The 23,054-nt window shown below is 40.7% G+C and overlaps 1 protein-coding gene across 7 annotated transcripts in view; it reads right to left on the reverse strand.

The window, feature by feature from the left end:
• The window catches only part of RAPGEF2 (Rap guanine nucleotide exchange factor 2), a 146,000-nt gene that overhangs the window by 41,102 nt on the left and 81,844 nt on the right, over positions 1–23,054 (reverse strand). Inside the window, exon 1 of one of the 7 annotated variants that reach the window (XM_065736229.1) lies at positions 16,463–16,827. The exons of the other annotated variants lie outside the window; for them this stretch is intronic. Within the exon in view, the coding sequence (XP_065592301.1) occupies positions 16,463–16,522 (60 nt within the window). The 5' untranslated portion in view covers positions 16,523–16,827. Of the gene's footprint in view, positions 1–16,462; positions 16,828–23,054 lie in introns of those variants that run through there. 7 annotated transcript variants of the gene reach the window in all.

Below are 23,054 nucleotides of genomic sequence, written 5' to 3' on the forward strand. Positions count from 1 at the left end.
ACGTGTCACCTTACGACGACTCAAAGTAGATATCTTACAATATTTTGAATGGTTTCTGTTTTAGGTAGTAGTTAACGTTTCAATCAGAAATAACCATTAACTCCAAAGGGAAACTGATTACACCAACAGCCTCCAGTTCAGCCAAACACATTCATTTTACATACCTTCAAACGTCTCCAAGTCACTAATAATCACATTTACTTTTAATCAATGCAATAACAATCCTTCAAAACCTTATATCAAAACAAAGCCAGTCAGTAGGTAAAAAGAAAAAGAAATCCATCTACATTTAGCATAATGGCTGCAATTAGTGTTTTAAGTGGACTTTTGTTTTGTTCCTACGTAGGCAACAGAAGAGGCAGGAGATGTTACCGCAACTGATAAAAAACAAGGCAAATAAACAGCAAGCCTTCTGAATTTTGACTGTAGACAATCAGCTGAAAGTCTGGTGACTTCTGGTCTCAGAAAAAGCTCCCGAAGTCAAAGCCATGCCGCATTTGATGGGCTTGCCAAGTGGTGACAGCAGCAGATCAGAAGCAGGCATTTTACTTAGGGCAAGCCAGCCAGTCGCTTTGATCTTAATCAAATAGGACTATTCACAAGCAGGAAGCACATGCTCACATCTCTGTAGAATACTACATCGCTGTGCAACATGCCCGAAAGCGACATCCAGTTCAACTGCCCTACCCCCCAAACAAGTTAAGGTGAGAAGCTGTGTGAGAAGAAATAAATGGCAGTAAAATAGATTGAAATGTTTAAATTGTGAGCTCGACAAAGAGTGCGTGAGAAGTGCATGCATTTCCGTCTTAGATAACTTAAATAGCAGCGTGTGACTAATGGACAGAGCTGCTCAACGTGGGAAAAAGCAAAGGTACTGGTGACAACAACAACAAAAAAAAGCATGCGTCTACAACTTCAAGACAGGATTTGACAGCCCCTTCTATTGCAGAGGACGACACTGGGTAAGCAGTTTTCAGTAAGCAGTGCAAGAATAAAGTGCAGCTTTCAACACCCTGAGCACGGCCAGCAACCTGCACAAAGCTGTGTGGCCCAAACCACGGTATTTATATTTAATCCCCTACTTACAGAGGAAAAGAGAATGTGATTTGAAAATAACATCAGGAATCTCCAGTTACATCCAGCAAAGAAATGACTAGGAACATCAATCCCTGCCTTTGGAAGACATCACAGTTCCCCTCACTGCCGTGGATCTATTCGCTGTACTATGGAATATCACTTTATTGTGAAATTTAAGCACTCATGCTTGTATTCAACGACCATTCAACAGTTTTAAGACTTGTCTTTAGCATTTAGTATCGCAGAGTAAAGGTTGACTTGTTACGTTTTAAGTGCATAAAGGCTAGGCACAGCACTTATCCTCTGGATCCCACAGCGATATGAGAAAACCTAAGGGCACATCACTTCCTCCACTTAGCATCAGCAATGAGGGACTTCAGCCACTACCAGCACCATCAGAGCCAAAGAGCACCTTGTATATTCTGTTCTGCATTTCTGTGAAAAGATGGCTAGTTTTAAGGAGTCCTTCAAAGCAATAAGGGTAAAAATGCAACTTGTGTATGTCGTATCATAAGCCCCGCAACAACACCAAACTACAGTAGAAGCCAGCAACTCACAGTGACTCTGAACCTCGTTAGCAAACACTCACAGCCACAGCATCAGGATGAACGAGCAGATGGAGTGAAAACGTGGCAGACTAATTTACAAAAATAAATGCCTGATTCATTCTTTGGTAAGTGTAACCTCAAAATATTTCATGGACGCTGTATCAAATAATTAACAGTCATTAATAGGACCAGATAAACGTCCTGCTAACCAAGGACATGCTTGGGAAGTGAAAAATACTAAAGATATAACAGTTGGGAAAAGAAAGTTGAAAAGAATACACGTGCTTGTAGCTCTTGGAAAGCGTGTATGTACACATAAAAGCATTTTAGCAGTTCACATGCACAAATGGAAGAGAAAGCATCTGGGAACTCCAAGCATTTACTACTTGAAAATAATAAACAAAGGAAAAAAACAATTCTGGGAAACTTTCTTAAGGTATCTCCACACTGAAACATACACTATCTTAAACCATATCGTAACTGTCTATCTTAAAAGCAGCATTTCATTACTTCCACCCTCAAAATGAGTCACCATTCCACGCATGCAAAGCTAGCAATTACTTCGGTCTGAACGTGTTCATCCTATTTTAGGAACATCATGACTTTCTCCTGCTCTCCATCACGCCTTTCTGTCTAACAAGGGGCCATGACTACGTGCCACTGCAGGGACAGTGGCAGGTTCATCCTCCTGCTTTCCAGGCACCTGAGATCCACAGCATTCTGCTCAGAACACTGATGGTTTTCAAGAAACATTTCTACTAGCACTGAGTATTATTCAGAGCATATTTATGTTATTTCAACATATTTCTTTCTCAAACCAAGAGAGACATCAAGGAAAACAATTTTTTATAGTTCAGTAATGTAAAACGCAGCAGTCAATGTGACAATTACAGAATAATAAAGTAACTTCTATTGATTCTGCCTAAGGACATGATGCAAGCTGACATGTCCAGCACAGAGTTACATTCAAAAATGGAGATCAAACCACACGCAGTTCAAATTTGGATGCAGTTCCCACGGAAGCAGGATTTCCTTGTATGTAGGGGTGGGATGGAAAATCTGAAGTATATATGTATTTTCTCTGCAAACTTCAGCAAGAGGAGAGTGAAATGATAAAAAACAGAAGAGAGAAGCTTCTGAACTGAACGATGAATTCCGTACAGTGTTCACTTCATGCAAAAGTCGCTCATCCGTCCTGAATCCACGTACTTCTCCTCAGTATCTTTGTGTGAAGCAGTGACTCAAAGCTCGTGCAGATGAATTCATAGCAGCGTTCCTCATCTCAAGTATGACATAAGATACGAGCCACACTGAAAATACTGCATTTGTGCAATCTGTTAAGCATAACAGAACCTCCCTAACGACAACAAAAAAGCATCACAGACCTGCAAGCACCTTGCCAGGCAAGCTCTCCATAGTTTTACTGCACTAATACTTTCCTGTAAGTACTCTCCCATAAAACTATTCAGGGGCTTAAAGCAACGCAGTGTGACCTGCTTGTCTCAGGAAGAAAATGAGAGTAGTGTGCATGGGAACCTCATTTTGTTTCCCTTACACAACGCACAACGCCTGCCACTTAATGTACATCTCATAGCTCTCAGCAGCTAATCCTATGAGCATTTAATGCATTGAACCTAATTATCCCTTGCTTGGAGGACTATTGACTTCTGCATAGGGACAGAGGTAGTGAGATGTAAATGGGTATCAGGGGAATGGAGAAAAGCTCTCGGGGACAATCCTTTTCAAAGCAGAAGTACAAAATGCACCACTAACACATGTTCATGCTTCTTTAACTTAACTGCCTTATCTGCAGTAGAACCATGTCTGTAAGATTAACCTTTCTTTTTGACAGCTTTAGTGCCACAGATTGAATATAACGCTCTATAGCCAAGCATCCTTTGCAGGAAATCTGACAAAAACACTATTCCTTTGGGAAACATGAATTTATTGGCATCAAATTATGCATTAAAAAAAAAGAAAGAAAAAGTATCGCACAGGTATTCATAGCGACTGTGAATCAAGAATACAGACCAAAAAACAAGCACAGTGGATCTGAACTAAAACATGCCAGGCGTTTCATAATGGTCAATGCTTCCTGTTCTATAACATATCTAAGGCTTCTACTATTTGTCACAGTGGACTGTGGATCAGAGGGAATAAAGCAAGATCTCTGTTCTAGCATTTCAGGCCTGCACGTGTGTAGTGGTACACCAGACAGCGTGGAATTACCCTCAGCAAGCATTGCTATCTACAGTCCTGAAGCCTGCACTGCGTACAGCCCACAGCTGCCTACAAGCTATCAGCTTCCTCAAAACACTGAGTAAGATCAGGAAGATACTGTTAAAATAATGAAAACCGACAGCCAAAGAGGTTTCAGCTACAATTACAGACCACTGTCATGCATCTCAATTTTCACCTGGAATATCTTGAAGGTGAGAGGCTGGAAAAGAAGTTAAAAAAACAAAACACTAATACCACAGTGTTTTCATTATCTCCCTAAAAGAAACATACTGCCTTAACAAATGCCATACTACTCTATAGGTAAAACGGTAGGAAACTGTGCCCTTGACCACCAAGCAAAATACTCCTAATACTCCTAAAGTATCCTGCTTTCAGGAACACAAAGGTTTCTGCACTGCTGTGAGCTCAGTTAACAATTGTGAAAGGGAAAGAGGTCACCTAGTGACCAACTGATCTGACCAGTTAATGAGCTCAGCCACTTCGCTTCAGTAAAAGCTCCCAGTTATTTAATAGCAGTAGATGTAAAGGACAAAATTAATAAAGCCTGGCTTTGCAGAGATTTGTCTCCTGGGAATAATTGATTTCCATACTAATGTAATATTTAGAAATACCATCAACTGGAACATATACTTGGTCTCGTGGCTGGCCCTGTTGTTTCACAGGCAAACGTTGAATTAGAAACTAAATAGCCTAATTTCAGGAGATTTGGAGATCTGTAAATGCTGAACTCTTCGGCCTGCTACGTGCAAATGTGGGAGAGGAAGGAACAATTCTGCTTCCATAGGAAATCAGAAAAACTTATGTTTAAGGCTGTAAAAGCAAAAAAAGTTCAGGAACACTTTGTGTGTGTACATATGATTACAGGAAACGTAAACTCAAACATTTTCAAGCAAAATGTTTTAAATCCTGCAATATATGATGGGGTGCCCAAGTACACCTTGTATTCAGACTTGGTGTAGGTTTCTTAAGCAGCACTCCAAAATGCATACAAGAGCCATTAGACCAGCAGAGGTAAAAACGGACCTGCACACAGACTTCATTTTTGGCTTTAAAGCACCACTGAGGTGCTTTAGAAAGCACTACAGACAAGTAAAGAGTCTAGATCAAAGCTAAAAACATGATACGCATGCAATGGCAAGTGTTGAAGATTTCATCATATGGATTGGCACGAAGAATGAGCAGGACACGTCCGTGAGAGCAAGATGATGGCCAGTGTGGAGTTAAGTGTGGAGTTAAAAAGATTCAAAGAATCAGAATTACCACAGGAAGCAGTTTGAGGAGGTGTAAAAGCAACTTCCAGCATGAGCTGAGAAAGCATATTTATCACTACCAAGAAACAGGAAGGACAAAAAGAAGTATTTACAGCATTGCCTTTCTACAAGCGCAAAAACTAACGAGCAAAGAAGTTGAAAAAAGCTGTTGCCTTGTGAAACGCAGGTTCACAAAACCACACTTGACAGGAGCTGTGGTAGAGGAGGTTTCAAAGTGAAGCTAGACAAAGTCCTGAGCGTGCTGTGCAGCCCACTGTGCAGTGGCAGTGACCCAGAAGACCCCTTCCGGATCTGTGTCATTCACCCGAGCAGAAAAACCAGTGGCCAGCTTGGTCTTTCCCACTTTCACTGAGAAACCAACTATCCAAAGGAGGAAAAGCTCACTAGAGCCAACACGATTAACATTACGTTTTAGATTTTTATCACTTACAGCTTCTTAGTAACGACATGCATTCTGTAAACTTGCAAGGAAAACTTATTAAATATATATAGATACGTAATAAGTTTTCTATGTAAACATGCCAAAACTGGAGATTTTAATCTCCCGAGGAGTTATGTCTCCATAAAATACCTAATAAAAATGAAACAGACATGAGAATTCAGAAGAAGTTACATGATGGGGGTTTTCTTGGATCTTTTTTGCTTTTTAAAAATAATACCTGCAGCCATATCAACTCCACTGCTGGAGTTTTAACTAAATGATCGTATTTCCTCTCTGCAGCATAACTCATGAGAAAAAAATGAACATATTAAAGAATTCCTTTGTGATTAACATACAGAGGGTAAGAAGGTTTCATGTCTGCAGTGTGAAATTAGTACATGTGACTTCTCACAGTTTTTGTGATAACATAAAAATAGCACAGCAGCAAAATGACTCAGATTATTTTTGAATAATCTTTGCTTTTTAACTGCATGGTTAACGCTGCAAAATCCTAACAATGTTTTCCCCTTACCATTTCTTCTTAATGCCACACCAACCTGCTAGTCAAATAGCTTTATTACTTATTTTATCATTTTGAAAGCATAATACTTGAGCTACGGCAATATAACGGCAGAGAATGTTGCAGTAACACTGCAGCTCTGCTGCCTCCACTTTGCTTATGCTTTCCTTCCAATGGTACCCAAAGAAAATAATGAAAATTTTTCACACTGACTCAAGCGTTTAGGACTCTATATGGCAATGTGCAGTCCTAAAAACCCCTAGAGTTTCTGTCCTGTAAGCACAGAAAAAGATGTAAAGTTCTTTAAAGAACTGCGACTATTTGATTTCAATGGACAAAGTCTTCCTTGTGTGTGATCATAGAGAAGGAGAAATCAATAACCAACTATTTTTTCTCTTTGTGGAGAACCTCTGGGTAAGTGTAGAAGTGTTCCACTAAACTCAGGACCCCCAGAGCAGAGACACATGTGCCCAGAAAGGTGGTGGAGTCTCCTTCTCTGGACACATTCAACACCCACCAACCAACACCTGCCTGTACAACCTGGACTGGGGAGCTGCTTTGGCAGGGGGATTGGACTCGATCTCCAGAGATCCCTTACAACCCCTACAGTTCTGGGACTCTGTGAGTTTATTTACACTACTCAATGCAGACCCATCTTGTACATGAACAGTACTTCCACTGCATTCTGAATGAACCTGCAACTTTTCTTTGTAGCCTGTTATTAAATATATTAATATCAAATGTTAAGTGCAACTAGCCCAGCCTTGCCATAACCTAACCTTTCCAAATGCCCACACGAACTCATTCACAACATAATGGTTTCCCAAAAGTCTTTAACAACGCAACTAAAAGGAACTAAATGTTGCCTGCTAAAACCACGACCTCTTTAGAGAAAGGAAACAGTCAGCTGAAGGATCGTGTTAGTCTGCATAAAATACTGACATTCAGATAGGGCTTCCAGAAACCCATTTGGATCTGTACAGCCATGCACACAAACCTGAAATCAGCTCTTGTACTCCTTTCTTAGGAAAACAGTATAATAGTAAATAAATAATATCAATCCATGTAGCAACACATACTCAGCTGATACCACAAATGACTTCAGTGACGCCTACTTAGGAAGAGATGTTTTAAATCAGATTGACAAAACGCGGAAAAATAGTAAATAGACAAATAAATTGGAAATCTGAAGGAAACGCCATCACAGAATCACCAAGGTTGGAAAAGATACCTCCAAGATCATCCAGTCCAACCATACACCTACCACCCATATTTCCTCACTAAACTATGTCAGTAAATTTAATCTTTTTTCCTCCCACTGAGCAGAAGATTAGCTACAGAGACCTAGAATGCATGCGTGCACATCCCTTGCTTCATCAGGCCACCTTCTGATAACCAGAGATCTTGGGAGCCAAATTCTAACCATTGATTTCTGACTGTACCCAAATGGTCTTGGCTAAGTGATAGATCTTTGTCATTTGCTATATTAAGTGCTACTTTTTCACGCTTAAGCAACGAAATCCCAGCTCTGCTCAAGAAAACGTCACATTAACACAGGAATTCATAAACTTGGTCTTCCCAGAGTACCATCCTCACAGAAGCAAAAATAACACACAATAATAATGGAAACATTAGGTGTAGGAGTGTCATTTATCTTTCTGAACAACCTCGTCCTTCAGCAGGAAGAAATGGATAAGTAGATTTGCTGTATACTGCCGCTGACAAACACACCACTGTTCATCCAATGTTTTCGTATCCATTTATTAGCAGCTATATTCAGGAATCTTGGATATACTGCTAAATGAGTTATCTGAAATCCTTTTCTGTGAAGTGCAAGAAATCTCTCATAAAACTTCTTAGTAATAATATGTGTTAGCAATTAAAAGAGCCTATTCTTGGGAATCAAGCAAGACCAAACAGGATAGAAATCCTTGGAGGCAGACAAGAAAAAACACGTGCAGAAGTTATACGCCAGCAGGCAAGGACAAATACAATACACGGACTATTACGGCAATTAGCAGAAACTAATAGCTGTCATTTTAGTTTGTGTTTCGTTTGGCTCCAACACTTAGCAAAGTTTCACTTAAATATGTATATTCTTCACTGCTGGGACACCATTTCCAGACACAGAGTTAATTATTCAAATTACACATTAGTAGAAAGGCTCTCTTAAATGCATTCATTTTCCTTTTCCTCATGGCTCCTCTGACGTAAGGATTTGAGGGTGAAGAAATAGCAAACGTCGTTTCTACATTATGTAAGAAACTTTCAAATAAAAGCTTCTCTATATTCAACTTCTTCAAAGGCCAAAAATCTAGCTAATAATTGGGTCAAAACTGAAAATACAAACACACTGGGAAGGTATCTGGCTCTAGCCTCTCTTCTATTCTAGGTTGCTCAGGAAAATGCCTGCCAAGTATTTGAAAGATTTTTTCTCTCCCAGCTTGCAAGCAGGAATAAATTAAGATCTAGAGGTCAAGCTGTACCCTGATCGGGGAAGGACCAGAGGCAGACACTGTACAATGCAGGTTTCAAAATATTAACAATCACGAGAACAAAAAACGTAGTTGGGTCGACTGAAAAATAGCTTCGACAGTTTGGTTTATATTTCCAAAACTCTAGTCTGCTTATTTGTTTCTGACCACCGTCGAATTCATCCAGCTTTCAAGCATGATGCTTTCCATTACCCCAGCTCCAAGCTATCAATCCCACTACCAAGATTAAATTTAGGTTCCAGTTCCATAGCCACATTCCCTCCTCCTGCTGTGCCCCTGCAGAAAGTCTCCCACCAGACCTTTCTGACACTCGTGCAACCCCTACTGCATTCAGGAGTCAGCAGGCATGCAGCAGCAGATAGGCACTTAGGAAACAATGCTATGGATGGAGTCCTAAGAACACAACCCAGCTCCCATTCTCTTGACTCTGCAAGAATAACAGCCACACAGTACAGTGAAAGCCTATTTTTAACTATAAAGCAAGCCAACACGACTAAATGCACAAAGGGAGCAGACCTACAAAACAGCACAATGTCGTTTCTCTGACATCATTCTTCAGAAGGGAAAAAAGGCTCCTCGTCTATATTCTTACTTGCAAAAATCACAGTTTGGAGTCGGGCTATAAACTAATAACTCCTACCCTAATTGACATCCAAATGACCCACTGCACAGCACCTATGCTTGTAAGATCACCATGATGGCCCTTCCCAGGCTGCCCATAAACTTCCAAGGATCAGGCAGCTGTAGTTACCAAGAAGATGCACGGCTACAATCCAGCACCAGCAATGGGTTCACCTGGACACCAGTACTTAAATCACCTGCAGGTTGGAAATGACAAGTGCCACTTGGAGCTTCATTTATAACATTCATTTATTGGCAGACAATAAACGCAGCTATAATAGAATGCCAACAAGTACAGAGCTTTACAACTCAAGCTTGTTTATTCTTTGATTTAGGAATGAACTGACTCCTGAATGAAGCTAAGAAACCTGGACTGAAGAGCAGCGTTAAATCAGTTTTCATGCTCCCACTCCAAAAGAGAAGTGTCACATCCATAATAAGCTATAAAAGTCACGGAGGTGTTTATATATTTGGGCACAGAGAGACATCTTCCCATTAAAGCAAAATGTTTGCATTTTGCCAAATAGTAGAAAGATTTATTTCATTGTTATAGTGCCTAACTGAACTCACACTCACACACCATGCAAAGAAAACTGAGGATAACATTCCCAACTCAAGGAGGGACTTTCACCTTCCCATCCGCTTTGCAGCCCAGGGGCCACAACACACAGTCACTTCTTAACTTTGGAAAAGACCAAATTATTTGACACCTTTCTAAAGGTGCTCCAGTCTGGCCTTGAGAGGAACACCACAACTTGACCACCTGTAACACAAGACTCAGGGACAGCCAGAAGAGTACCCAGTCCAACCTGCTAGATTTAGCAGGCTACTTCCCATTTAGAGAAATCCTCCAACAGTTGTGCTGGGGACCGCAGATCACAGAAAGGTAACTGCCCTTGTTTCAGCTTTTTCACCGTGTTAAGACTTGGACCAAGTTTAGACTAAGTTCACTAAGTACAGTTAAGTTTATCTTGTGGCAAGATGCATGCTGGTAGTGAGAACAACCCAAAATATAGGATGCCCTCTTGACCAGAGGCTGAGCCCCCCATTCTTGTACAGTACCATCTAAGAGGCTGCACACAAGTGCAAAATACAAACCACATCTATCCAATAACTTCCTGTTATTTCACCCAGTGTCATGGTTACGATATTTTAATTTTCCAAGTTGAAAAATAAAAAAAAAGAAAACTCTCAGTTATATTAAGGGTTATACAGCAACATCATTTGGGTCAGGTAATATGTTAATACAAGGCTATTTACCTTCAACATCATCCACATAAAAGCTTTGCAATCTGTTGTCCTTCATCTGCCCTCCTCGTATAAACAGATTTAGGAAGGAATGACAAGCACTGCTATAAATTCCAGCTCCTGGGCGTAGGATCAGCTTTCACAAACAACTCACTGAGCAATACTCAGGTACCCCCCTCAGTACAGTTTATTCCTCCTGCAGTTCTCTGCTGAATCATCAGCACTTCAAAACGAACAGCGGGAATAAAAAGAACTACTGGCAAGGTAACAAAACAGGAAGAACAGCCAACCACCCATTGCTGGGGTAGAGTACAAGCATCACTTGTCACAAGTCAACCCATGCTGTTTTGGTTTTCATTATGTCCTACAGGCTCTGATGAATACCATACTGAAATGAAATGTAATAGCTACAAGACCCTTTGGTCAAGGGCAAATCTAGAGATGCCTTTCTCATTCTTAGCATTGACTATACTCATCATGTAGGGTCTTCACAGTCAGTTGTACTCGTCACATTGACCATTAAAAATATACTGTAAACATGGCCTCAGGATTATCTTGCATGAACTCTTCAAATACCCTGCTACCATGGTGGATTTTTCCTCTAGGACTCTTCAATTAATTTTTAAATTCAGAGAATGCTAACAGGAAGTTATCAGTAACAGAAAAGAAAAAAAGCCTAAATTACGTATGAACCGTGGCAACGAGGATATCAGAACATTAAAACCAGATTTTAATAAAGTAATTCCGAAGGTGTGAAAAACCTTGTATTCATTTCAGGTACCAGTCACGGAACTGTGTATTTCTGAGAGAGCTAGCAAAATTAGTACAGTTTATCAAACACTGAGGATGCTGCTAAAGACTAATTTGTAGAAATTCAAAGCCCAGAACACAAGAAATAGTATCTAAGGTAAGATAGTTGAAGAAAACCAAAGCAGATAAAATCATTGAAGAGCCTGCAGCACCAGAATCTTTCATTATCCCAGAGCACCAATGGCCAGAACACAGTTTAAATGTTGGTCCAATTCCAGTTTACAAATCGGAGCATTAGGGAACTGTGATTTCTAATTGCTAAATCAAGTGTTGCTGTCTTTTGACACAGATAATTACTTCTCCAGTTCTGCAGACCTGTAATACTATCACATACGGAAGAGTACAGAACACGAGACACACTTCCCACTCACTTGTGCACACTGGAGCAGCAGCAATCACAACTGATAAAAACAAGCTACACTACCAACAATCACTTCTTGTCTTGTGGTAAACCAAGTAATTTTTTGCATATCACTATTTGAGATGCCTTGCCTTAGGTAATTAAAAATGGAGTTTCCAGAAGTCTCATTTACTCCACCTTGCTGGAATATTTTTATAGGTCCATTTACTAAACTGTTAAATTTACAGACTATGTCAATGGAAAATAACCTCAGTCCAAGCACAACTGTTTGAAAACTCATAATCAAAGGAATGCAAATATTTTTCAGGTGGAAGATCCTTGAGATAAAGAGGCACAGGATTTTCTCAGCTGAATATGCATGCTTCCTCCTACCCTATTTAGCACAGTGTCCTAATATCCTCTATGTTTCAGAGCTTCTGTTATTTCTTTTAACTCGTAGCTTCAGAAGCAAATCAATGGCACCTTAAGGGCTTTAAGGACTTTTTGCTTTGTTTCTTTAGAGGTTTGGAGGTATTTCGTTTGTTTTTGTTTGTTGATTGTTGGCTATCAGCAGCTCTCAATACTGACAGGATTTTCAACTTGCCTGAAGATAAGGAAGAAGTATCTGCAACTCAGTAATAAGATACATTACTAGTCAGTTGGTCTAAAATAGCATTTCAGAACAAACTCAGATTCCTTTTTAGGTTCACTCCTGTATTTTGGCTGCAATCCGGTTTCAGTGTACACCACAATAGGAATGACTTGATAAGCATTTTAATAACGCCGTTACATTCGATCACTTTGGAATGTAAAAGAGCACTGGCAACCTTGGTAGCATCGATGCCCCAATGCTCACTGTAAACTTCTATCTATTTCTATTTTATACATGACAAAGAAGCGGTGGGTGGCCCCATGCCTAGAGGTGTTCAACGCAAAGATCAGACTGGGTCCTGGATAACCTGATACAGCTAGAGGTATCCCTACGCACTGCAGGGGATTGAAACTGAACAGGTATTAAGGTCCCTTCCTAAGCAAACCATTCTATCATTATCCAATTATCCTCAGGTGATCCATCAGTGGTTCAGGCCATGATTCAGCAGTTCCCATACACCAAGCAAGCCACTTAAAATTAATCCCTCAGAAAATCATTACGCCATTGATGCCTGATGTGGACCAAAAGACAGACAACTCAGAAAAAGCCCCCATACTTCGAGCACTTACTAAAGTCAACCCAGACTGATAAAAATTTGTATCTGAAGTTTTCAGAACTTCGCTCTTACACTTTGCCGAAGATTTGCTTCAGTAGAACTATCTGAAAAATGAAGATAATGCCATTCTGCACCACTTCTATGAATCACATTGACACCATAGTTACAAACTCCATAAAAAAAAAAACAGAAGGAAAAAATAATGCTTTCATTTTCAAACAGGACTTGAGTGGCACGCCATACGTACAGCCTGGCCATTTAAGCAACGAATGTAACCCAGAATACCACATATAAGCCAAAGCTTATCCATCTTGAGATTATTCTTATGGAAAACAACTGTACGTGCCCATGTACAGTGAAAAACTGTACAAATAAAGCACATTTGAAGAGGCAAAATAACTGCTCCTAATCCTTAAAATAAATCCACAACGTCACTATTAGTCTACAGAGAGAACCTGAAATGGGAAGGAAAAATGCCAAGGGGATAAAACAGAAATCTGGTTTATCAACAAGCAACAAATATAGACGTCCCTTAACAAACAACTGCATCAAGTCCTGGTGTAGTGCACTTCAGACAAAGAAAATGGAAACCACCAGCAGCTAAAGCAGGTAGAGTGCTACCAAGTTGGAAGTGGGCCTTTTCTTATGTTTGTTCATATACCTTTTTTCCTAGTGTGTGGGGGAGGTATGTGTGTGTAAATATGTTTGTAATTCTGTGGGTATATAAATATATATATATATACACACATACACACAAATATACATATAAACTTCCAGAGGTCAATTCATGTTGGGTTGGTCAGCTTATCAAGTGTAGCTTTTCTTCCTTGAACTGCGTGATGCTTTCCCAAAAGGGCAAGTAACTATGCCCGGCTACATTTATTTTCCAAATTCCAAAACAATATTGAGTATCCCTTCCAGAAAATTATGCTTCTGCTATAAAGTTTTCCATTTCTTACGGAAGCATCCCACAACCAACACCCTTACTACAAACCAAATTCAATTGGCCATTTTAGCACAGTTACAACTCAAGACTCGCTCTCAAAATATCATTCATTTCCTTCTCATTGTTGGGAGTGAGGAGGCCTGAAGCATGGAAACACAAATCTTTGTGATTAATGCAGCGAAAGCAAGCCAAAGACTTACTGCTTTCAGCATCTCTCAGTAATTCAAGACAGGTCAAGAACATCAAAAGACTGAAGTGTGTGAGTGAGCACTCAAGGAGCCTTTTTTTTCTTTTAATATTCTTTCTAGTAATATCACAAAGTTTCTACAAACAACACGTAGAAAAGAAGGAATGAGATAGCTGCCAGTCAGCTCATAGTAACTCAAGGAACATCATCCACACAGCCCCCAGCACACATGGGCAGCTTCAGCACTGCCTCAAACTCTCCCAGTCTATGAAAGATACGTGAGACCTGTACTCTTCATGGATGTTACTCTTCAATTTCTTACATCAGTTAACCTAGGAAACGTACCAGTTTCTCACTTCACCTCCCTCCATTCCAACTATGATGAACATAACAGTCATTTTGCACACCATTTTTATTTTATTTTTTATAGAACTGTGAACTTATTGCCTATTAAGCTAGTGTTATATTAGAACCTTAACAGCATTAATGACAACTAGCATACAGAATTTTAAGTAACATGGCACAGGAGATTTTTGCACTTGTTTTCAGCTCATCTCAGCAAATGAAGCTGCAAGACCACAGGTGGGGATTTCATAGAAGCAATTAAAATTCCTTTCTTGAAATCAGGTCCATCAGACATCAATAAAAGATTTAGGATTCTGGAAACACACGAACATTAAAACAACTTCTACTCAAAATGATTAATTCAGTCAGTTTTCTTCTTTGGCAAAACAAGACAGTCCGTACATCTTGAAACTCTAAACATGCCTTCCCTCTCCACAATAACCCAGATCTTTGAATCCCATTTTCCAAGCACAAAGTCTCTATCTGGAGAACAGGCATGGAAAGTTTCATTGCTGAAGTAGTGTTTGACTCCAAGCTGCACGTGTCCTAACAGTTTCATTTTAAACTTCCATACAAATCCTTATCTACAGATTTTGTTAAGCAAAATCTGCAATTGTGTGCCAACCCTCTGTCCAAAACGTTGTGGGTTGGTTTTTTTTTTCATTTATATGTCAGCATTTCTTACATCAATCTCATTTTCTTATAAATTTATACTTTTATCTTTCACCTTTCCTCATTCCCATATTTTGTTCCACAGAGTAAAATTTATCTGTGCTTTCATTAATTCCGAACAATGCATTTAAAACGTGTCAGACTTCAGAATGTAAAATCTCTAAACTACAGGGTTATTTTTCCCCCCCTAATCTATAAGCTATTATTTCACATTAGACTCGCTGTATTACAAGAATCCATCCAGAAACTTTCATTAACCTTCTCTGGAGAGCAAAAAGAATACATATGCATCTGTCTCATTTTATTTCAATTTGCAAATTCAGGGTATCCTATTTCAGATTCTTCGATACTTGAGTTTCAGGAGGAAAGGAGTTGTGGTGGGTTTTTTTCTTAGATTAAGTTCTAAATATTTCATGAACACCCGCAATTTGGTAACACAAACTCCTTCATACTTGGAATGTAATTAAGAAGGAGGGAAAGGAACAGACCAGTCAACAATGAGAAACTGTGATACGCCTGCTGAGTGCATAAGAAACATTCTCTGTGCACGTTCTGAAACGTTTCTAGATTGGTTTCTGTGTTTCCACATAAAATCAATGTCTGAGTTTGTGATGAAAATATTCCTCCTTTAAGAAGTTCCTGTTTTCACTGTCCCACTATTTACGATTTAGCTGTATACACTGAATATACAGTATGCATTCCCATGCAGACTCTAGTACTAAGCACAGAACACAGAGGTTTTCAAGGAAGAAATGATGACATTGAAAGTTACATCTACCCATATAAATTCTACCATGAAGATAATAATGTCAGCTGAGTGATAAGAATCTGCATTTCTATCATCCTTTTACACTGTCAAGCCTAAATTTCTAGTTTCTGACACCTGAGGCCTTGTTAAATTATGTTTGCTCTTCTGCTTATGAATGCATTTATAACAAACAATAAACACAGGCAGCCCACGGGATTAAAGCCTGACAAAGGTGTAGCTGACTCATGGGATCAATTATAAAGCATCAGTACTTATGCCTTTTGTTCATGCCATGTTTTACTAACAGTTTCTGCATTTTCAGTGCAAGCCTACCACAGATGTTCAGTGCCATGCTGAAGGCAACAGCACACCCATAGCACACGTTACACAGAATAAATCTATTCTCGTCACCAGCCACTTGTCATAAAGCACAAATACCTCTTTAAAGTTTTAACAAATGCACACTGGTCTTCACTGAACGCTCATAGCTTCGTGACCAACAAAAGTATGTCAACATTTTACGAGTACATTTCTAACCTTCAAAAAAACCCGACAGAGTTACCTTACCCAAGCTAAAAAAAAAACAACCTTAAGCACAGACACAGATTCTAACGCCACCTCAGGTACAGCTTTCCCTGTTAAAGCCCACTATTAAATTCCCAGATCAGGAGAAGTACGCGAGGAAGATGACAAGCAGTTCCAATTTCCATGCAGCTCGCCCGTGGCAGGTTATTGATAGAACAAACAGAATTTGCAATACTTACTGAATGTTTCTCCTGCTGGCCCATAACTCCATGGTTAGCTGGGACTGCAAGTGGTTTCATAATGAAGAAACAGAAGCTGAACTGAATTTACACATCATGTACCAATTTCTTATGGATGGCAAGTCACCCTCTACAGCATTAAATTAAAACGAGGAGGAGGGGGGGAAGCAAGCTGGAGCTAAAAGTGTCACTACGGGTAAGCTCAAAAAACCCCTCACACTTGTAGTGCAGAGAAGCAATCCAAACGACAGCGTTAGTCTCCATTTTTGTAACACTGAAAGTCTAACCATGTCAGGATGCAAAGAGCCTGATGAAACCCTACATATCCAGTGCTCATCCAGGGGAACAAAACCATTCCCCGAGCCAGAGGAATGGAAAGGGAAAAAAAAAAAAGGAAAAAAAGCTAAAATGGCTGACTGCACAGAGACTCCCTCAAAAAAGGCTTAATAGAGTATGTTAGTCAGGGTGCAGGAACCAGCCCCCAGCACCCAGCCAAGCATTGTTAATACTCCTGTTTCATTTGCAACCACACACGCTCGCTCACTCACACACACACACAGCCAACCCCCCCTCCACCACCCTCCACTCCCCCAAAATCAGGGCAGAGCACTCGAGCAGGGACCTCCTCCCCCGGCTGCCAGCGCTACCGGCGGTAGTGACCGGTGATCCGCGTGCCGCTCAGCTAACCAAGTTTGCACAATTAATCTCGGCAGCGTGACATTGACGGACATTGGATTTTAAAGACGCCCGCTCCTCATAATCGAAGACGAGCGCATCTACCAGCGGGAGAGTCAGCAACAGAAATACAACACAGTAACACACACAAAAAACCGGAGAATCGTGAGTCTGAATGCAATACGCCAATATAATTACGTTATTGTGCTTACTTTGGAAGACCATGGCTGCAGGCAGTTGGCATAGCAACGCACAAGGAAAGCCATTTCCTGGGCAGAAAGAATGCTTCCTTTTCTAAATAAAAAAATTCCTCTTAGGATACAAACGGCATTGCTGCTTCCTGCAGAAAGCAAAGACACTGTAGTCTGTCTCTTAACCTGCACAGGCACACTCGATGCAGTCCTAGTGATGTAAGTGCATTTCTCACTCACGCTCTCCCTCCCTCTCCCTTTATCCACCAAAATATTCAAGTCAAATGGAAGACACATTCCTCGAGGCTCATCCCCTCCAACGCTTAACCGTTTCACTCATTAAGGTAGAGGTGGACAACGCAGAGAAAACAAGCAGCTCTTGCCTGTATGATGTCAGCCCCTGAAGATGAAGGCAACCCCGAGGGGAGGGATGCGCTCACGGCTGTTCCTGAGGGCGCTGCCGGAGTAAGAACCGGCATGTACCTCCACTCCCTGCACCGAGTGGGACTTTTCAGCAAGATGAAGGCAAAGCAGAAGGATTAACATCACCTCCCTTCCCACCCCCCCCCACCCCCAGCCAAAAGAGTGCTGCTGCAGAGCTGTAAGCACTGTTATCAAGTATTTATAAACAGTGCACTTGATGAGTTCTTGCAGATTTTCAGGTGCTCCGCTGTTAGTCAGGCCACAGACACCCGCAGCCCGTGGCCTGCAAACGTCCAGATCCCTTTAAAATACAATTCAAGCTTTCTGAATGTAGATCTTGCTTCTCCATGCATGCTGAGTACGCAAATCTCCCTGAAAACAAAAGGGGACGCAAGATCTGAAAGAGACCGACATACATATGGCTCTTATAATCCCCCTCCCTGACCGTAATTGCGTCTTAAACTGGGAAATCTCCCGGTGGTTCTCCAGGCGGGGCTGTGCCGGCACCAGGCCGCGGAGGAGACAAGCACAGAGGGCAGGCTGCAGCAGCAAGCCAGCGGGCGGCCTTCACCACGCTGCCCTGATCCGTGGCACCTGGCACTGGAGACCCACACGGGGCCAACGGGATCGTGCCACCCGCCCGGCAAGCCTTCTCGGGGCACGTTTACAGCATATTCTGTCAAATCAGAGACCATCTGTGCTTAAAGCCACTTCAAAGTCTTTTTTATTCCCTTAAACAATGGGAGGGAAGAGGATTTAACAGTTGTTACAAAGGCATAAACGCACAGGAAGAAATGAATGCTACAGAATACCGCATCACCTAATCCGCAGCTGCCTTCAACATAATACGCGTCCGCCGATAATTGGTTTTGTTACGTAGCAATTTCTTTCTGTGCTGACAAGGATTGCTAGGAAATGAGGCTATAAAAATTAGCGAAAACAGATCTGGCCTTTATTTTTCAGTCACCCTAAGGACACTGCTTTATATGCAGCGCATTTGAAACCGAATCTATTTATGTTTATGAAAGTTCATGACACTCATCCAGAATACGCTAAAAAGTTTCCATCAGAGAACCTTCTCTTTAAAATGACTAAATCACAACAGTAAGTTTTTTAAAGTCCTTGGGATGTGCCAGTGCAACCAACAGAGGACTTGAAAGTGCTAGACTGTGCTTGAGCCTCGTAAAGCTGCACCGCCAATCTCCTGGTGAAGCTCTAAATAGAAATAGGCCAAGATAATTCGCTTTCAGAAGCTCCAACAAAACCCACCAAGTACAAAGTCAAATGCTACTTGCTGGCAAAGCAAACGAGAAATTCTCAACTCAGCGACCTTCCGTGTAACACCACAACCAGAATCTGAGTTTGGTGCTTCAAGCTCATACCAGGAGAAAAAAAAAAAAGAAAATTTCTGCCAAGATTGAAATTACTCAGCAGCGTAGGAAGGAAACACAACACTTTCTGGTCTGCTAACGAAGCTACGAACGTGTACCTGCTTATGAAACAGAGGGGAATGGTTTAAACTAAAAAAGGGGAGATTTAGATTGGACATTAAGAGGAAATGGTTTCCTCAGAGGGCAGTGAGGCCCTGGCACAGCTGCCCAGAGAGCTATGGGTGCACCATCCCTGCAGGCACTCAAGGCCAGGCTGGACGAAGCCCTGCTCAGCTGAGCTGCTGGGAGCAGTCCTACCCAAGGGTGGGCTTTGAGGTCCTTCCCAACCCAAACCATCCTATGACTCAGTCGGCTCCACTTCCATCTCTTCCCAGGTACAGTGGAGCTCTGTAAACGTGTACTTTCTCTTATCGCTTCAGGAAAAAAATGAAGGCTGCTCCAAAAGCAATGCCTCTTGTTTTATTATGTCGGCCTGTAATATCAGAGGTGGATGTAGATGGTTTGGGTATGGCAGCAGAGGTTGAACCTTCCCACCAATACCCTGCTATGTTTTGTTTCCACACGACAGCTGGCAGCAGAAGGGCATTCTGACAAAACAGCATCTGACGTGGAAAGGAGTACGAAGCAAAAAGGCATGCCACTGAACTATTCCATGCAGCATAAATGGCTCCCATTGACATTCATCAGTGCTTGATGAACATTTCCGGAGACCAAACAGTGAATGGGAGCAAAGTGAGGTGGAGCGTGGTGCTTTTCAGCAGTGCTGATAGTAACAGTGGGTCACCTGCCGTGGTGCAGATTTTTACCAGCACGGCATGCAGGCTCCTGTTCATTGCTGGCAAAAAATTCATAGTTAACAGTGGTAACTATGTTAAAAAATGATGGTTTTTAGCTGAGAACTTGCTTTATCAAGTGTTACTGTGCTGTCTGCATCTGTTGTAGCTTCCATGTAAATAAACAGGCACTACTTTCAGAGCCACCCACATAATCACATAAGTTACACTTCATAAAAATTAATGAAGTAGTTCAATTACTTTTTTGCATCTTTCAGTAAAGAATTAAGGGTATTTAAATTAGCTATAGGCACCAGAGAATTATGTCCTGGGAAACTTCTACCATAAACAAGTATGAATCCACTATAAAGCCTAAACACAACATTTCATTGATATGTATTTCAAAGCTCAGGTACAAACTCCAAGTTTAAGCTTAAAGTTTGACAAGAGTAAAAAGGTTTTTGCAAACGCTTTTGTAGGCGGCTGAAGTGAGATGCTAATAAACCTGATCTGCCATAATTGGACATGATGAGTTATCCCCAACAGCTTTCCAAGTATTTTATGCATAAGAAAGCTGGCATCTCTCACCAAGCCTCATAAAAAAAATGTTAAGTATTCCTTATAAAGGTAACTACAAATGTCAGGACATCCTTGGGCAGAACTCAGAATAAATGGCAGTTCTGAATTTAAGGCAGAAATTGGTACGGATCTCAGCAGCGTGTACCACCTAACTAATGCCTCTAAACTATTTTACGCCCCAGAATATCATCTCACTGACATTCCCCTAAATGGTACCAAGAGTGCTTGGACTATTAGATCTTTTTAGGCTAACGACTAATGCTGCAACAACAGATCACCTCAAATCTCCAATTTCAAGCAATCATTTTTAACTCACAACTATTCACAGTATTTAACATTTTATACAGATTACGTACACACTAAACATTCTTTTCTATCTCTAAGACAGAACTTATCAGTAAATCTCCCCCTTTCTTTTGAGCACTGTATAAAGAAACATTTGCTTCTTGTTTAAAATCCAAGTCAAAAGACAACACTAAGATCACCAAATTTTTCTGCCATTTCGTGACTCCAGGAAGACAGAAAACCATTAAAAATAGTACTCCTCTAGAAAAGAAGACTAATAAAGCACAAACTCCACAATCATTACGTGCCCTCAACATACTTAAGGCAACGGGGCAATTACACAGATATTACACATGGCTAAAGGAGAAGGCAATGTCAAATTACTTTTTTAGTTGGTACAACATCACTGCCATTACAGACATTCACTGCTCTGGCTAGCAACAATGGAGTCCCATTTCAAGGGAGCAACCTGTGCTGCTTTGATAGCATATGTATTGATGGTACAGACCATTTGAACAAATGCCCTTCTGCTGAGCTGCTGCTGCAGATGAACCTGTAATCTGGATCTTTAGGAGAATGATGAGCCTGGAGCTGGCAGGCTGGTGCCTGAGTAGAGCACATGTACAGCAGCTGCCAATCTTCCCTGCGACCACAGGCTGATTTATCACCTCTAGCACAGCTCTGGCATCAGAACAACAAGTACCCATGCCTGGGCAGCCAGCTCAAAGGGGAGCAAGTTGTAACCTTCCTCTAGAACACTTGCCATCAAATTATGACAGATCACTTTTTTTAATGCTGGAACAGACATAATGACTACTCATCAAAAATGTGGCAGTGTCCCATCCTCATAGCATCCAAACCTTCCAAAATCTACTTGAGCAGAGGATCACCACAGTAAGAGAATGGAGAAATTCATTTGCACCCCCTATTTAGCTATGTTTTAAATCTTTTTTCTTTAAAAAATGCATATGTAACACATCCTTTGTTTTTCTGCAGTTGCACTTGTTAAATCTTATTTGCAAGACGAAAAGGATTTTGATAGTGCACGTTTGCACAGTCACTTCACAACGTAATGTTTTACTAATTTACTTGTTTGTTATTGGTTGCTTAAGACTCAAGTTTAATGCCACTAACCAGGCTTCCAAAGCATACATTATCATAATTTAATGCTAAGAACTGGACAATAAAATAGGAGATATTAATGATTTCCACCAGCAGAACGGTCAGAGATTAGTTCCCTTAAGTGTTTCAGTAGCAACACATTCTGGCAGAACTTTAGAAGTTTTTCCCAATGTTCATAAAGTTTTTTCTGCTCCTTGGTGTAAGGACAAGAGTGAAAAATAACATTAAACAAATCAGACAACAAGAAAACGCATCTTTTGCTTTCAAATTGTGAAAATAAGACAGGAAATAAAGTAAACACTCTTTCCAAGGTCAAGAATGATGGCATGATCTTGGTCAGACCTAAAAGACGCCTTGTCATTTATACCTGCTCAGGCAGAGGTTTGGTGCTAGGACACCAATCTCCTCACTGGCTCAGGACAGAAGCAACACAGACAGGAACACAATGAGGCCAACTCTTAACAAATTCACAGCAGGAAATTCAGAAACACGGGTTCTTCATTTAAGTGACTTTTGACTGTTCATTTGGACATCTCCTGTGGCAAGTATTGCTGTTATTTTAAGGAAGCTTAACTTCGATAGTGCTGGGTGCTATTATAAAGGATTTTCCTTCACTTCAATTATCTGTTGGAAGGAAATAACTTTTGTTTTTGTCTCCAGACACAGTTTTATCCAGGGAGATTCTCCCCAGCGCCTACTCCAGGGGTTCCCAATTAAATCCAACACTAAAAAACACAGTTTAGCAGCATACGATCATTCTCTTTTTGGAGAATTCCCTCCTCACATTGCAGCAATTTCCCCCGTGTGTAATATACAGCGTGCACTATCATACCCTGAGAGCCTTTGTTTTCTAGCAACTGTACAGAAATATTTATCCAGACCTGCCGCTTACATCAGTAACAATTACATACAACCTCAAGTAGTTATTTCTTAAAAATAAGAGATATCAATCAGAATGACCTAATTTATTTTTTAGAGTCTAAAAACACTGTTACATCTTTCAGAGACCTTAAAATAAAATTCTAAGTAGCCTTCCTCTGCTCCCTTTCGTGTGAAAATTAAGTAAATCAGGGAGCCAATGCCATCCACTGACAGAGGTCCTATTTGGCAAATTTAACACCATATTTTTCCCTTGAAATTTTAAGCTTGGTTC

The sequence above is a fragment of the Cyrtonyx montezumae genome, unplaced genomic scaffold (assembly GCF_038088225.1).
Source record: "Cyrtonyx montezumae isolate F1298 unplaced genomic scaffold, pur_monq_1.0 scaffold_2, whole genome shotgun sequence".
In the NCBI taxonomy this organism is placed as follows: domain Eukaryota; kingdom Metazoa; phylum Chordata; class Aves; order Galliformes; family Odontophoridae; genus Cyrtonyx; species Cyrtonyx montezumae.